The 16942-nt window shown below is 37.4% G+C and overlaps 3 protein-coding genes across 5 annotated transcripts; 1 reads left to right on the forward strand and 2 right to left on the reverse strand.

The window, feature by feature from the left end:
* Window positions 1-2410: 2410 nt before the first annotated feature.
* On the reverse strand, window positions 2411-6099 carry LOC137727972 (nicotinamide/nicotinic acid mononucleotide adenylyltransferase). The gene is made up of 10 exons (XM_068466835.2): window positions 5960-6099; window positions 5363-5426; window positions 4963-5036; window positions 4489-4574; window positions 4062-4145; window positions 3840-3924; window positions 3304-3383; window positions 3109-3210; window positions 2698-2756; window positions 2411-2626 (listed from the first exon to the last, which is right to left on the reverse strand). Exons 2-10 carry the CDS (start codon window positions 5419-5421, stop codon window positions 2524-2526), a joined length of 732 nt encoding a protein of 243 aa, XP_068322936.2. The 5' UTR covers window positions 5422-5426; window positions 5960-6099; the 3' UTR covers window positions 2411-2523.
* Window positions 6100-6344: 245 nt separating this feature from the next.
* On the forward strand, window positions 6345-11605 carry LOC137727971 (uncharacterized). 3 transcript variants are annotated; one of them, XM_068466833.2, is made up of 13 exons: window positions 6345-6484; window positions 6668-7247; window positions 7682-7866; window positions 8431-8511; window positions 8592-8633; window positions 8726-8770; window positions 8871-8957; window positions 9408-9534; window positions 9626-9706; window positions 9814-9933; window positions 10261-10325; window positions 10874-10979; window positions 11145-11605. In XM_068466833.2, the coding sequence occupies exons 1-13, from the start codon at window positions 6437-6439 to the stop codon at window positions 11246-11248; spliced, it is 1671 nt and encodes a 556-aa protein (XP_068322934.2). In that variant the 5' UTR covers window positions 6345-6436; the 3' UTR covers window positions 11249-11605. The 3 variants fall into 3 exon arrangements, with proteins under 3 accessions (XP_068322934.2, XP_068322935.2, XP_088533905.1); XM_068466834.2 differs by lacking the exon at window positions 9626-9706 and having other exon boundaries at window positions 11145-11487; XM_088677779.1 differs by lacking the exon at window positions 11145-11605 and having other exon boundaries at window positions 10771-10907.
* Window positions 11547-15639, reverse strand: LOC137727970 (alpha-glucosidase). Its single transcript, XM_068466832.2, has 5 exons — window positions 15187-15639; window positions 14032-14699; window positions 13420-13650; window positions 12686-13332; window positions 11547-12572 (listed from the first exon to the last, which is right to left on the reverse strand). Exons 1-5 carry the CDS (start codon window positions 15456-15458, stop codon window positions 11652-11654), a joined length of 2739 nt encoding a protein of 912 aa, XP_068322933.2. The 5' UTR covers window positions 15459-15639; the 3' UTR covers window positions 11547-11651.
* Window positions 15640-16942: the final 1303 nt, after the last annotated feature.

Below are 16942 nucleotides of genomic sequence, written 5' to 3' on the forward strand. Positions count from 1 at the left end.
TTAGATTTAAGTGCCTTTTGGTAGATATAATTTTTGAAGGAAGACCTAAAAGATAGACAATTCGAATCGTTGAAATACATTACAGAGCAAGCCCCTAAAAATGTGTCAAAAGCTATGTAATAAAAGTTGTGTCATGAATTCGTCCCTAATCTAACAGCTAATACATTAATTCTTACAATCAATAATAAGAAGGGAGTTTTAACGAAAAGCCCACAGTACTGTTCACTTTAACGAAAAACCACATTTTTACATTAAAAAATCAATCATGGTACTATTCACTTTACCCTTTATTTTGTCTTTATCATTAAAACTCCAAGTTTTCAAACTCTTTTGATTAGTTTTTCTTAATAAGAAATGATAAACGAAGTTATAAAGTTTTGATATATATGATTTGTGTAGAACTGCGCATGGATCCATGCACCATCTGGAAAACCATCTCTAATCAACGTTAGGACGACCACACTATCCCACCTTGTCTAATTTAACCTTCCTACCTTCCAATGTTGGCATACACATTGTTTCAACTTTTGTCTACATTTTAATTGGTATTATTATGATCTCTCTATCCTCTCCAAACCGCCAATCCTTTCAGCAACAGTCTTTCATTTTCTTTTGGTCAGTCACCAACGTCATTCTCATTTTCTTGGACATAATGCATGAAGACCGAGAGAGAACTGATCAACTTATAATTCACACAGAAAAATGTCAATATCATTGTGAAAATGCACACTAGTGCACTGCATGCATCACGTTGGTCAAAAGATTGGCACTTTTCTTTAATTAATTATATATTGGGATTAAGTTAAAGTTCCGAAACACCATCATTTGTTTTTACTCCTTATCTCAATACTTTATTCAACATTATTATCTAAGGGAGATTTTCGGACGGGATCGGATCAGAAACATCGTTTCTAATTTTTGTTCTAAAATTTTGAAATTTGATCATATCGGATCACAATTTTCAAATTAGAAATTTTTGGAATTTTTGGAATCATAGTAATCTCATAAATTTTGAAAAAATAAAAAATAAACAAAGGGTATCCAAAACTAACAATAAAACATAAAAATAGATCATAAAATGCATAATTTGAGTAAATAATTAACTAGAAAATCGGAATAATTTATAAATTTTTTTTTATCAGAATAAGTTCGGAACATTTCAAAAAAATTTAAATCTGAAATTCGGAATTATCGGAGTCCCAAATGCATTCCAATTTTCCAAAACATATTCGGATTCATAATTTTCTTTCGGAATCATAAATACCTTTCCAACTTGCAGGCTTGCAGCCCAAATGTCATCTGCTTCATAAACAGCAAATACTAAGCAAACAACATTTTCGTAAAATGTCGGCTTTTGGATTTTCTTTGCTTCCTTTTGATAAAACATGTCGGAACTCTTTAAGTGAGTCCTTCAAAGAACCCCAACCCGTTAAATTTAGGGATGAATGTCATACATGTTAAAAAAAAATCAGAGAGACAAGCTGCGGTTTACCACTTACAACATCAATAGTGCCCTCACTTAATTATCCATGTAATCAATAAGTGTGTAGTTTCTATGCATGAGACCTCGATGCAATTATAAATTGAATAATCTAATATAAGTTGTGATTTGTTTTGTGAAATGCCGACGCGAGACTTTTTGCTTTATTCAACAATACATTGATGCACTTTAGGAATTTCGCGGTAAGACTATCCTAAGTGAAGTGAGTCAAAGATTGAGCTAGCCAGCCTATTGGTCTCTCTTGGTTTTGGAGTAAAAGCACAGTGCACAAACTGTAGAAATCCCATGTCATTTGGAGCTTTGCCTTCAACTATCACCTTCACTTGGGTGTCAAACTCATATTGTCGACCAATATCTACCTTTGTTAACATCTTCAGCCATTCTGCCTCCTTTAACAACTCGGAAAACCTTAGTAAAGAAAAAGCCCTTTACCCGTCGAGTCAACCGCCGGCACCCAACTCCCTCTTTTGTCCTTGTTCGTACCACCAAAACATGAGATTCTTGCTGATTTCAAGTTTTTGGCTCCTATCATACCAAACTGATACCTACTTCGTTTAGTACTTCAAGTGCTTCTTTGCACGTACTGTAAAACATGTAGCACATCACTTCCAACAAGCATTTCAATCTAGAACTTTATATAATCAACTCTATACTCAGATCGTTTTCTTCATCAAGTTCTGAATAACTTTCTAGTCAGATCGTTCCTGCATTTCGTCTATGGCAGATGTTATAGACTAGCACTTGACGTAGGCATATAACATATAAAAACTACGTTGATCATCGGTGGGGCTGGGGCCATTATATACCAAAAGTGTGCATCGGAGAACAAATTAAGCTTTCTGCAGACTGAACTTCAACACAATTTGAAAAATAAAACAATAAAGAAAATCCAGAATGTTGTCTACTCCCTTGCCAAACATAATGTATTAATGTGCGGTATCAATCGATTAGTTAATTATTGGTTTCTGCTTTCTGCAGAACGATCTCATGACCATGTACACACCTTGATGAAGACAAAATCATCATTTGTCATTTGTGTTCAAGTACAGACGATGATCTCTAGCGTAATCAATTACTTCATCTGCAGTCAGATATTTTATTGACAATCCTCTTGAAATGCAATCCCTGAAAAACAATGTAAATTATCAATTCAACATTCCCTAAACATTTCTGTCAATGAATCAGATTGTCTTTACCTTACTCTCGTTGAACTTATTTGGTTCGGTACAAGTTCATCCACAACTTTTATGTTACCCTATAAAAGAAGAAAAAGGTTTAATAGCATCAAAGAGGCCACAAGCAGTGGACTGTAAGAAGTTTCAAACCAAAACTATTCAGGCAACAAAAGGTTTTACACTCTGCAAACTTCGAATCACTGTGAAATTTTTTGCTTTTCAATTGGTCTACCCTTTTACAGTACAATCCGAATGATTTGGTTAACTTATATTCGGATTTGAAAACTGCATGAGAATAACACCATTGTGGACACTAGTTGAACTAACCAGTCTAATATAGATGTAGCTAAAAAACCCAGTGTCATAACGCTGAATGAGATTTGATTGATCATTACAATTCATGAGCCCGAAAACAATGGTAAATCAACTTACTTTGTTCTCTTTCAAAATTTCATCATTTGAGATAACTTTGTCAACATCTTGTCCATCCCTGCGAATGGAAACCACACCATAATCTCCACATATGCTTCTCACCTGATAAATAAGAGCAAGAATCTGGACAATGAGATGATTATCTTGCATGAATTGACTATATATCACCACCGTAATATTGAATTATAGACAGACCTGCTCAGGAATCCAAAATCCAGGAATGCCAAAAGACTGGAGTAGATCAGAACCACAGACAAGCATGCACTTGAGGGATTCTATCACGAGCAAGACACAAAAGTCAATCGTATTGCCATCCGAACAATGATGATGTAGAACTGAAACCAGCTCCATAATTATCATGCATCAAATTGATTACACAAGGTCCGTAAAACGAAATTTGTGTTGAGTGTCAGCACTGCTTCTTATGGATGGATTCGATGGAATAAGAGCCTTAAAATACCATATGTTGAAAGTGAGAAAGAGTGGAGCAGATAACTCCTTAATCTAGAAAACAGGGTCTCAAACACCAATATGACAAAGCCTTCCTGACAAACTTCCTATGACGTTACTGCCATACAATTCTGGGAAAGAACATGTGCACAGTGCATGTGTGCTTTGCATCTATACCTTCCCCATGCATACATATAACTTACTAAAAAAAAAAAAAAAAGCTGCCCGTGCAGCTTAATTGCTCAAACGGAAAACAAGGGATAACAGTTTGCAAATCTTACCACTTGGTATCATACCAGCCTCAGACAAGAAACCCTTGACTCTAGATAGAACAGTTAAGGTGCGCTGGAAGCTACTTTGTCTTGCCTGTAAAATCAATTTATAACTTCTATGCATAAGTACACAGAACCCTAGCGGTAGTAAATAAATAAGACACAGAACCACATACAGAATCATCATCTAAGATTCTAAAGAATTTTTATGGTGGAGAAGGAGGGACATACCTCCCACGGATCAACCATTATAAATTCTGAACTCTTGCAAGCTAGATGACACATCTGTACACGATGTTCAGCAGATATAAGTCCCTACATAGCCAACCAAGTGACCATCTCAGTATGTGGCAAACAGAGGGATGTGATATCTGATTATGTAATTTAGTTATAGCACTTCACTAGGCGTAAAGGGGTAAAAAGCCTCATAACTGAGACAAACTCATTCAAGTAACATTTGTTATAACTTTAATCTTGTTGCTTCTACAACGCCGGTTAAAAGGGTCATGGAAGAACTTGAGATATATGACCAACTTCCTAATGTAGCCTCATCTCAGAACTTTGGTCGGTACTGCTGTGCATATTGTGCACTTAACATTGAGCATATGAAAGCTTTTTCTACTCCGATGCCTACAAAGATGCTATTAAGTTTACAAACCTTCTTGTTGTATGCATCATTAACAGGCGAAATATAAGCTCCAATTACACAAAAGCCTTCTGAATTTAGTGCATCTCTTGCCAGCTCTGTTGACAAGAACAAAATTGGTCGAAATATAAATTATATACTGTAATTTCCACTGAAAACTAAGCAAAAGATCCAAAGTTACAATTAGAAAATGAAACGAGGCAATGACCCAGTAAAAAAAAAAAGAGAGTGCATTTTGCATATATGTAAATTCCCAATTTAGCTATCAAATGAGAAAGAAATTTAGAGCTTGTTTGGATATGCTTTTAAAACAGCTGAAAACTCTTTGGGTGGAAATGTTTGTGGAACATGCTTCGTAAAAATGCAATTGAATCCTGAAAAAAGCACTTAAAGTGCTTTTAGAACCCAAAAATATTTTCGCTAAAAGTGCTTTCAGTCATTTTAAAAGAGCTTCCAAACGAGCCCTTAGTTTGTGCTGCAACTTACCCAACATTCGCAAATGCATATAAGTAGGAGGATTGAAACTTCCAGTTGCTACAAGAACTACATACTTCTTGTCCCTAGTTTAGAGAGAAAGAAAGAGTGAGCTAACATATTTCCAAGAATATTACACCTTATGGTACGAATTTTGCCAACATTAACATCCATGCTGGAAATTTAACAAACAAGGGCAATTCTCCGAAAACTAAAAGGTAATGCAATTTCTACTGCAAGCTAAAATCTAATGTCTTTAAGATATACGTTTATGTATTCCTTCCAGTTCCTTCTATCCTCCTGCTAAAGTTGAAGCAAAGTCCAATCTTCGAAAGCCAGACATGTTCGGTATCTCAAACGATACAAATACAAGCAAAAATATCAATAAATAAAACTGATAAGGTGAACTTACTTGTCATCATGATTAACCAAATGCAGAGCTAATTTATTAACAGGCAGAGGGATATCCATCGCAGCTGAAAAAAGTAAAAGAACCAAATTGGTGCTGGTTTGGCATTGCTTAAATTATTTCAAAAACAGGTGTAGAAAAAAGCTGGGGTGTTTTATGTGTTTGATAAACAAAGCCAAACCTGCTTTTTTTCAAAGTTAGGGGTCAGTCAAAGCTGAAAATCAGAAGCTGCAAATAGCAGCTTTGTAATGACCCTAACTTGGAAAAAATAGCAGCTTTTCCCTTGTAATGACCACTAGTCCTATCACAAAATTTGTAATGACATTAACTGATTCCCGGATTAAAAAATTGTTGGTTTCATCGAATTCACAGAAAGAGCTGACACCAGAAATTTTCCACGATTATGAAAATCCATTTCCCTCCATTTTCTTACGTTTTCCCAGCAGCCAAACAGATAATAAAAAACCACTCACAAGGATGCAACAAAACAAGAAAACCACGGTCAAAGCACTGGCAAATAAGCCACACCAAGATTATAAAATTGGAGAATAAGCCAAACCAGATTAGAAAATTGGAAAATAGTTTGAAAAATATGAGTACCCTTTTGAGAATCGATGACTTAAAGGCCGGTTCTTTTCGCGCCGCTTGGAGCCGGTCCTCTCGACGATGACGGTCAAGGAGTCGGGGCGATGGAACTGAAGCTCGGACACGAACTGGATTCCCTCTCGATGGGTTCGATAAACGCGGTGGGCTGGCAGCTGGCTGGGATGAGATGTGACTGCCAACTGAGAAAAAAGTTTTCTCGTCAAAGGCCGTTTTTGTTGGGTTAACTTTTTGACTATTGTTTAACGTATCTGTTAATTTACAACACGCAGTGAAATTATAAGGAAAGGGAAGACGAAAAGATTGATACTTTGTTTCCTTAGCTATTGAGCTCTGCTAAGATTATGGCGGATTTGACAAGGCTTCCTATGGCGTCTTGTGCTCTTGTTTTAGTCACGGATTTTGACGTCCTCTCACGCATTCAAAACTGCCACAGCATTCTCCCGGCGCTTTCTTCTATTGCTATTCGGAATCATGAGGTCCAGGAGTCCCAGTCCCGGAGCAGTTGGGCAACTCAATCGGGTCAGTCTGAAGCTCATTTGATTCTTAACCTTTTCGTTTTGCTATATTCCGTATTACGAGCGATATTACTCCTCTAAGCTAGACTAAGAAGCAGGGTTTGAATTCGGGACGCAGCGAGTAAAAGAGGAAGCCTCTTTTCGTTGAGATTGTACTGAAATTGTGCCTATTGGTGTTGTTTTGTAGGTGAAGGAGCCATACAACCCTGCCAGAAAGAACCCGTTTTTCAATGGCATTTTGAGGCTAGATGATCAGAATCCTAGCCCTCCTACTGTTGATTTTCCGGCAATCCCTGGAAGGCGGAACATTTCTCGTACCATGTCGGATATTGGTAACACTCTCACAAGAAAAGGGCAGGTTCCATTCTCTGATGATAGTGTTCTTGAGCCCTTTGAAAGGGAAAAACTTGGTAAAACTGCTTCATTTGCATTGGCTAATGTTCAGCCAGTTTCTAGCTTTGATTTGGGGAAATTAAATGAGCCCGCCATTGAAGCAAATGATCGTAAGCATGGTAGAGTAAATGGTCTAGCAAGTGTCACAAGTGGGAAATCATTCAGGGTGAAAAGAAGGAAAGAAAACCTGTCCACAGTTTCACTTCCTCAGTCTGCTGCATCGTTTTATAATGGGGACTCGCCGCAATTTGAAATTGTTGCATCGTGTCCAAGCATGTACAAGCTTAATTTGTTTCTTAAAGCCAGAAAGGATGAAGTTAAGGCCGGTGTCGCGGGAAAATTCTTACATGTTGTAATGGCTCAAGATGTTGCTGGTAATGCCTGCCTTTAATTCTCCTTTCCAACATTTCTTTACTTATACTTTTGTGATTTCTGTATCATTTTTTTTTTTAAATTTACATCCATATGTAAGTAACCACATTGTGCTACAGTATGAGTTTCAAAACAAACTTAATATGCCCTGTATACCCTGAAAAGATAGAAAACATTTGAGTTGTTATCCAGTCTAATACTATATAGATGTTTTGCTGAACTCAATATGTCCATAAACTTTATCAATACAAATTTAAAAAGTAAACTTAATATTTCCATAAATTTTATCAATTCGAATTGAAAAATAAATCTAAGAAACACCTGTATTTTGATGCTGATAATGTGTTTCGGATGGGTCGTTGAGATTTCTCTATCTTTCAGCCAAATTTGTAAATTATATCAGTATACATTTTTGCCTCTCTTTGACAATTTGCAGATGTTGGATCTATTGCTTCAACCATCAGTTATGCCTTCTACCTGAATGAAACACAAAAATCTGACCAATTCTGCACAGTGCCTGTCATCAACATGAAGAGGTCGGACATAAATTCTAAAGCTGAACTCAAATGGTTACTTGATTCTTGTCAAATTGATCAGTCATCCTTAATATTCGTGGATGAGGTACGTTCCGTTGACTACTGGAATTTTTAATGTTTTATGGTGTTCTTCTATTAGCTTTCACTTAGATAGGTCAGAGACCAAAGATAGGTACGTTTCATTGACTACTGGAATTTTTAATGTTTTATGGTGTTCATCTATTAGCTTCCACTTAGATAGGTCAGTGCTGATGACCAAAGATAGTCCAACTCCTTTTATTTTAACTTTCAGTAAAAGTTTTAATCCCTGTCGTGATTTTCTTGGTGAAACTAAATACAAGATTTACATTATCCCTTCAAGCGTTCTAGAACACAGCCTTAATCCTCAGTTTACTGCCCCCCATGTTGGCTCCCTTACTGCCCCCAATCATTCACCGCTCCCTGCCTCTCCCCTATGTGGAACAACCATATCGTTGAATCATATGTGAATCATTTGGTTTTACAGTTGACTTATCCAGATTCTTTTCTCTCTCATTTTAAATGCCTTTACCTGTGAGTCTGTGACTAGCTGGGGCCTGACTTATAACTTTTCAATTAGGACATGTCTGTTCAACTTATGAGTTTATCTTTCACATGAAATTTGGAGCAGATTGATCTGTCATATTATGATCTATTTGGGAGTCTTAAAGTAGTTCTATTAAATGGCCACAAGCTCCCAGCCAAGCAAGAGGTAAATCAGATTTGAAAATTTTGATGTACTTGAATTTTTAACCATGGTAAATGATTCATACTCTTGTCTTCCTATAACAGGCATTGAAAGAGGCTGTAGTGGAAAATTTCAATTGCAAACAGGTGCTTTGCTGAACTCAATGTGGATATGTTTAAGCTTATCCTGCTACTTGCTGACACGTTCAATATAGTTAAGATTTTGTTTTGTTTAACAGGGAGAATCTGTATATCCCTGGGTCAAGAGTGTTACTGTAGCAGAGGTATGATTGAAACTTATTCATTATAACCTTGGCAGCTTCATTATTTTGTCCCAATTGTTCATAACATGAATGAATGTGCTGATTATCGTGTTATAAACAGGATAGCTCATGCTGTACAGTTGTTGCTGAGAAGTTTTCTCTGATTTCACCTAAGATTTTGGCTGGACAAGGATTCAGTAGACTTTTGGTAGCTTCCTTTTTCCTTTTCCATGCTCTAAAATGTGAACAACTTATTTCGAGATTTAAAAGACATATCTCTCTCCCTCTCATGGCCCACCATAGAGGCCATGTACTTGTGCAGCAACGATATAAACCATTCCCATGATTTTAAGAAATTTTTCTTGGCCTTTTGATTTTCTTTTATTCCTTATCCTTTTTATTTCTTTCATCTTTCCTTTCAGCAGATGTGTATCATGATGGTACCTATTCCCCATTTCTTTACTTAGGTTCAACTTGTAGCATAAGATAGGTAGTCAGATCCTTACCACTTATAGTAGCTAGCCCTTTGAGTTCCTGGGTGGGAGGATCGGTAGTTGGAAGCATGGTTTGCCATGAATTGCTCTTAAGTTTGGACTTTTAGTTTTCCCTCCATTTCCTTATTACATTACTTTTCCTCTGGAATTCCTATTTCTTGCAGTTAGCTGCCATCCTTTTAGACTCCACAAACTTGTGCAGTTCTCATTGTTCGACCAAGGATAAGTACATGTCTGCACTGTTAATCCATGGTGCTGGTCGCTTTGGATGCAATGGCCTTTACCAGTTATGTATGTATCATCCACTACGTGCCTATCTATCTTTTTAATTTACTTTATTTCCTCAAAACTTCTTCCTCTAAATATAATTTTTTTATTTCAGTGAGATACAAAATGTACAATGTATCTAATCTCAAGATTAGTGATATATTGCGCAAGGATTTCAAAAAGTGGACAAGAGTAGGTCTGGACTTGAACTAACCTCAGTCCTTTTAAGCTTGTCAAGGGATTTGTTTTTGCCCTTCAACATAATGGAATATCCTTCCACTAACATAATAGTTGTTCAAACAGGTAAACCGGAGGGTCCTGGTGCTAGAACATCACAAATCGGGATGAGTTCCACTGGAATGCCAATTGCACAGCTTCTTGAACATGAGAACGCCTCAGTGCGTGAAATTAAAAATTTCCAACGTAAGTATAAAATTTTCTTTCATTAAATTCTCGTGAGGTAGTTGATCCATAAACATCTTTCATATCGCTAGAAACAGAAGTCTTGAAGCCTTTACTAGTCAGTTTGTTTACTGATTTGAGATAGTAGAGGTCGACCTTTAATCCTATCTCACTTCAGTTATTTACGTTCTTTTTATGCCTCTAATAATGTTAGTAACATACTATAATGTTGAAGATATCATATTGCCAGTAGCTTTTTATTGCCACTCACTTACACGTCTTTTAACCTTCTTTTCCGTGTTCCAAACTAAGTTGATGAATTTCATTGTTTTTTATTGTTAATTTCAGAGATGGAGAAACTTCGGCTTCTCGTGGTTGTTTCTGGGTGTTATGATTCGAAAAAGAACTTCAAGGTTAGAGACGTGCTTATATAAGTTATCTTTGACATTTTCTCTTTTTGTTAATGCGTGTTCTACCCGTTAATGATCTGGTAGGCCCTGGGGATTAATTTAAAATGAACCTATTTCAAAGAGGGTTTGAATCTTATTTTCCTTTGTGAGTCATGATTAATAAAGCCGAAGCTTCGAGTGAGTTAAGGTTTGAGAGACAATTCTAACTTCCATATTCGAACAACTCAAACTTCTGCGTTTAATGTGATTGAAATATTTTGTATCCTAGTTTTGGACTGCCAAGTGCTCATCTAAGGGCCTTTTGGCATTTCTTTGGTCATGGGACGGGGAGTACTGTAAACAAATTGAGCCAAGTATGCGCTCAATTAAAAAGTAACCCACCGACTCTCGAGTATCCATACATATTTTGCTGCACTTACAGTCTCTGGTTTTTTTTTTTTTTTTTCAGAACAAACTGAATATGTAATCTAGAAAAAGGGTTGTGTAGCGCTAGCATTTTACCATCTTATGGTAGAGGCTTTGACATTGCCCATATATTTGGTGTAATACAGAGAGAGATCCTAGTGTCAGCGGAGTCAGTGGAGCTCATGAAGAATCTGCTGTTTTTCTTCAATTCAGGTGCTTCCCAACTGCCTCTCAAAGCAATCCATCAGCCAGGTAAAGAATCACTTCAAACTAATACAAGCCATTCCTTTATTGTTCTTGCTAATAAGTTGCGTATTTATTTCTTTTGATTGCTACACATCATGCCGGGTTCAAAAGATGGTTAAATTGCATTATCGTTTGATGACGGTATTAAACTTCCCCATGGTGCTCATGCAGGTCTCGGAGAGGAGGAGATGCAAGTATTTGAGATTGACAAGGTCACATCAAGAAAAACCATTGAGCGCCTCTTAGAAGAATTTGGTGGGACTTCGAAAGGCTAATGGTCAAACGAATACTGGATATTGAAATTTTACTGTAAACTCTCTTAGTTTTCCAAAATGATATGCAGTGCGTATATAAAAACTTTTGATGGATGATCCTGTAATGACAAGATTGAATTAGAACGAAAACCCGATGATAGGCATGTTGATTGCAGCAGAACTCTCTGTTGAGATTCGAGAGACTTTAGGGTGTTGCTTGAGATCCGTATATATGAATGCCATGTAGTTTGTTTCCAGCATTTCCATGCTTCTATTCCGGAAATCTGTACCATAACAAACCGCTGGCTACTGTCAAGACTGGAAAAACGACATGTAATACACAAATAATTGCAGAATATAAATGTGTATTTTAGTGTATTTTCTGATTTATTACAACAGAAACTGTTTTTTCAATTGCATGTGTTCAGTTTCTTCTCTGCAAAGTGCTTTCGGTAGCGTGCTTCGGCTTCAGCTCCAACTTAAACTCTGATCCTAGAAGAATCGATATGTCGGAAATCACTACTGTGACAAACTGCTTGTTACTGTCAAAGCTGGCTCTGATATCCGAGTTTGCGTTCAAATTTGCTCCCTTAGTAATGTTGAATGCACACCCTTCCAATCCATGACCAACCTTTTCCAACCCAATGAAGGTAACTTTATCAATGATCCATTTTTCACTTAAAGCGAATCCTCCATTTACAACCTTTGAGCTTACAAATACAGTTCCATTTTCTGTTCCACTATAAAATCTCACTAAACTCCACTTGCCTCCCTCTCCTCCCATTTCAATTTCCTCTCCGTCGTCCATGAAAACTTCTCCTGTACTTTGTCTGTTACTGCTAACGACCACCAAAAGCTCGAAAGCAGTCTTTCGGGCTGCTTGTGTTGTCATGGCCTCTCCTTGCAATGCCAAAATATTTCCATCACAAACATGCACATTGATATGATCAGGCGGCGCATCCAACCTAACGTGCTGTCCTGAACTTACACTTACAGATTTTGAGTAGTTGAAGAGATCAAACCAGTTTCCAGTAGGAAAATATGCATCAACTGAATTGACTCCCGGTTTCAGCACAGGTGAGACCATTACACCTCGACCAATTAGAAACTGCGTATTGATCTCGTAAGTTGTGATATCTTGAGGAAATGAAAAGAAAAGGGGTCTTGCAATTGGGGTTCCCTTTTTGTGTGCCTCATACATTGATGTGTAAAATAAGGGGAGCAACCGGTAGCGCAGCCCAAGCACCTTCCTGGATGTTGCTGCCACTGAGTCCCATAGATAGAGCTCTTGACGGATTGTAAACTTTTCGGAGTGATCTCTTGAAAAGGGGTAAAAGGCCCCAAGCTACATGTAGACATAGCTAATTTAGTCACATTAGATGTCAATAAAGTCAAATATAAATCAAGATATATAACGTAGTCTAATATGTATGGGAATTTTCTAGGTTCATTAGTTACCTGAATCCATCGCCGGCAGAGTTCTTCGGTAGTATCTCCAGAGAACCCACATATGTCAGCTCCAACCATTGGAACTCCGAAAAGTCCAAAATTTAAAATGCCTGGAATTGTATATGCCAGATCACTCCATCGTGCAGAATTGTCACCAGTCCAGTGTGCTGTGTACTTACCGGAGCTTACAAAAGTCGATCTAGAAAGTATAAACGGTCTTTTACCTCTTACATTGATTAAGGCGTTGCTTGTTGCCTTGGCTTCCAAGAGTCCATACAAGTTATGTGCATTATATTCTGTAATGTTACCAAAGTGCAGCGCTGATGCCGGAACAGTATTGTTATTGATCGGACGCAGGACTCCAGAATTGTTAACCTTGTAAGGAGGGTCATCAAGTGTAGAAGATGGAGTGGGAGGGGAGGTTCTGAAATTGGATAGCTCATTCATATCAAGCCAAAGACCGTCAAAAGGCAGAGCCTTTTGAAATATTTGTATCTCATTAGCCCAATATTTTTCACTTTCTGGATGTGCAAAGTCTGGGTAGTACACATCGCCGGGCCATACATTTCCCAGGTAAGGAATTCCGTCGCGTTTGATGAAAATATCTGCTTCCTTCCCTCTGATGTAGGTTTCATAGGTGTCATTATTACTAATACCTGTCAAAGAAAGGATATGATCATTTCCTGCTATTCTGTTTCGATAATATGAATATGCACTTAGTGCTTAGGGTTTAGGCCGCGTACCAGGGTCCAAGATGAGGACATATTTCTGACCATTTTGGTGAAGAGTGCTTACAAATTTCTTCATCTTATCCAATGGAAAGTTGACGGGATCGAGAGTGAAGTCCTTGTAAGCATCCATGTAATCGATGTCCGTCCACATAACTTCAAGAGGGATGCCGGCTTTTGTATAACCAGCAACCACGCCCTCAAGATCCGAAACATTCTTGTAACCCCATCGACACTGGTGGAATCCTTCAGCAGGGTATGAAAGCAACTAAGTATGAATGGTAAGTACATATGAAACGTCATGTCTTCCGTAGTCTTTTTATTTCCCCTTAACCATTGATGAATAAGTGAATGAAATGGATATGGTTCAAAAATGAAATCAAAACTAGAAAGTATACTATTTTAGTAGGCCTGACAATCAAAATGAAACCACATCGTCAGTTGACATGGTATAGATAAAAGTATTTTTAACCGTAATAGTTGACGTAACAAGTAGACTCACTGTCACATACATGTCACACAACCAATATGTGACACGAAAATGTTACTGCTCTAGCAGACTAGCACTACTTTGGTAGGATACATAGCTAACAAAGTTAAATATACAATATAAAGCAGCAAACTTACCAAAAGACCAGTAGGGCATAGGGGCAGGGCGGCCGATTAGTTCTGTATACTGCTCCACTACCAACTCAGGTGTCGGCCCGGCAAAGAAGTACAAGTCCACAATTCCACCGATGACCTTATAAGTAATCCTATCACCGCTGTATGTTATGTCCATGCCATTGCTATTCAGCAGCAGCACTCCATGAGATGTTCCAGCACCGGTCTTGCTGCCAGCTTGAGACGCCGACCTGACGTCCAGGTAGAAGGGGTGGGACCCGTAAAGGTTGACGTCGGGATTGACGCTACCAATGTCGGCATTCCAGAGAGTCAATGTCTGATTGGGAATGATCTTGAAGGAGGACTTGGTGTGCTCGCCGAGGCCGAAAATGGAGGATCTGTTATGGGGGAGAGAGGAGGAGAGTTGGATGTATTGGTCCTTGAAGACCAAGAAGGTGTTGGGGTCTGACGAGTGGGGGGAGGTGTCGAAGATGACGTCCTTGGAGGAGCAGCGGGTGACGGTGAAGCCGAATGGGGTGGTGTTGCGGAGAGTGAAGAAAAGGTCGTGGGAGATGCAGTGGTGGTGGGGGGTGGGGGTTTTGGTTTGGCGGGGGATCATGTCTTGTGGGATTTCCCATCTTTGCTTCTTTGAGTCCGCTATTCGAATTCTTAGACGATCTTTGGTTTCATAGCTGCATGCATGATTAAGATTATGTCGTGAAAATGTTTTCTCGCTATAAAATTTGATGACATGAAATGTCTATTTTGTAAATCTTGAATCTGAATTATTTAACTTTCATAACAGTTTGCAAAAATGAGCGTAACTATATTAGCTAGAGTCATCGTGCTATTCTCTATTCACCCGAATTTAAACCACTCTTATTTTGTTTAAACTAAAGCATCATGCTTGTATGAAAAAAAAAAAAATGAAAAAAGAGCAGGTTTTGGCCAAACTTATGAAAAGGCATTGGTGGGCAAGGGACTTTAAATTGGAATATTTTCTTAGCATCTACGATGGACGGTTCAGATGTCTTATTATTCTGATCTCTTGGTCAACCCCAAAAAAATAATTGAGAATAAAAAATAAAAAATAAAAACGTAATCTTGGAAAGCAACCACAACAGCTAATATAAGTAAGATAAGATTAATCTATCAAGTTAAATTAGTGAGTAGGGGTACCTGGCGTGAAGGTTGAGATTTGGGATGTCAGGTCCGTAGAGGGAGGAGGACTTGATGAGGCCAAGATTAGCAGTCAATGAGTTTCCGGAGGAATCATAGTGGACGGATTGAATTTTGTATCCATACCCAACTGCTGCTTTTGCTTCTGCTTCTGCAATTGCTTTTGCAGATGATAGAAGACAGAAAATAGACGAGAAGAAGAAGAATGGCAGATGCAGATGCAGATGATGATACATTGGTTTTGGTGGATTTGATGATCTCTTTGTTTTCATAACTCTTGTGTTCTTCCACTTCTACTAGTTGGTCTTCTGTGGAGTCGAGACTTTTTGATGAATAATTCATTACTTTTCATTTTGCATTGTATGTGTGTGGTGTATATAGCTTTCATCTGTAACCCCCACGCACGCATGGCGAGTCTCCACTTCATTTGTATGGTTTTTTCCTGTGTTCTTTGGTAATATTGTTCTTAATCATTATTATTAATTGTGAGAGTTATCTCAATCCCAGAGAATTCTCGTTGGATTCTCTTTATACGGATCCTCGCAGAATCCTCTTTATGGGGATCTTGGAGATTCTGTAATCACATCCTTTCATCGTACATCGTGTGATAAAAAATCATTGTAAATTTTTTTATTTAAAATTAAATATAAATAATATCTGATAAAAACTAATTATACGATATACAATGAACATATGTGATTAAAAGATTTTCGGGATTCCCACAAATAAGATTAAGCGAGAATCCTCTCTTATCTTAGTCAAGCACCTTTTTTTGAAAATTCTTCTTTTAGCTGGTGGGCCATTTTCATAAGCTAGTGATAAGAAACAAAATGCTCTCACGCATGCTTTGCATATGGATAAAACAATTATTTTACAATGAGAAACAGCGAAAATAGTAGCGAGAAAAGTACGAAGATATTAATATTTTTTTATTGATTTAAATGATGGTTTAAAACATTGTTGGTCATTGTGGATTGGACATTTGGACCGAAACCCTTTTTTTTTTTTTTTTTTTTTTTTCCTGAAAACGACCGAAACCTTCTTTTATTATCTTTAAATCTTGTTATTTTCTACATCGCACATCTCATAGGCTTCATCGATAAATTATAAAATAGCATAAGCAAAAGATTGGAAAGTGGAATTTAGGTGGATGATATGGGAGAAGTTTAAAGTCTAGCATATCACACATTACGGAATTTTTATTTTTTTAGTATATTGATATTTTTACACTAAGAAGAAGAAGATAGAGTGTTCGGCTAAACCACATAATGGGCAAGCTAATTTGATATCGAATTTGCCATCCATGAGATTCGAACCTAAGGCCTCTCACTTCCAAGTGAAGAGGAATACCACCAAACCGTAGTACTGAGTGGTTTTTTATTTAATTTTTTTTTTTAACAAATGATATTATCTACACTAAGGGGAGGGGGTGAGCTTAGCCTCACAATGGACTATCAATAATGTGGTTTAAATTCGCCTTTGGCAAGAATCGAACCTAAGACCTCTTACTTACAAGTGAAGAGGAATACTCTTAGATCATAATACTAAGTGGTCATACAGTAAGAATATTAGAACAAAACATTGAAGCTAAAGACAAAATTACATAAGGAATATTGACAACAATCCACTTTGCCTTTCAAATAAAAATATAGGTTCGAAGTGGTGCATTGTTTTGGTAGTTAGAGTCTTTCTTTTTAATTCATTATATTATAAATTCAAACTCTAGTGTGTAATTTAGTATATAAATATCGTTTAT

Source organism: Pyrus communis, chromosome 10 (assembly GCF_041283825.1).
Source record: "Pyrus communis isolate YQ-2024b chromosome 10, ASM4128382v1, whole genome shotgun sequence".
In the NCBI taxonomy this organism is placed as follows: domain Eukaryota; kingdom Viridiplantae; phylum Streptophyta; class Magnoliopsida; order Rosales; family Rosaceae; genus Pyrus; species Pyrus communis.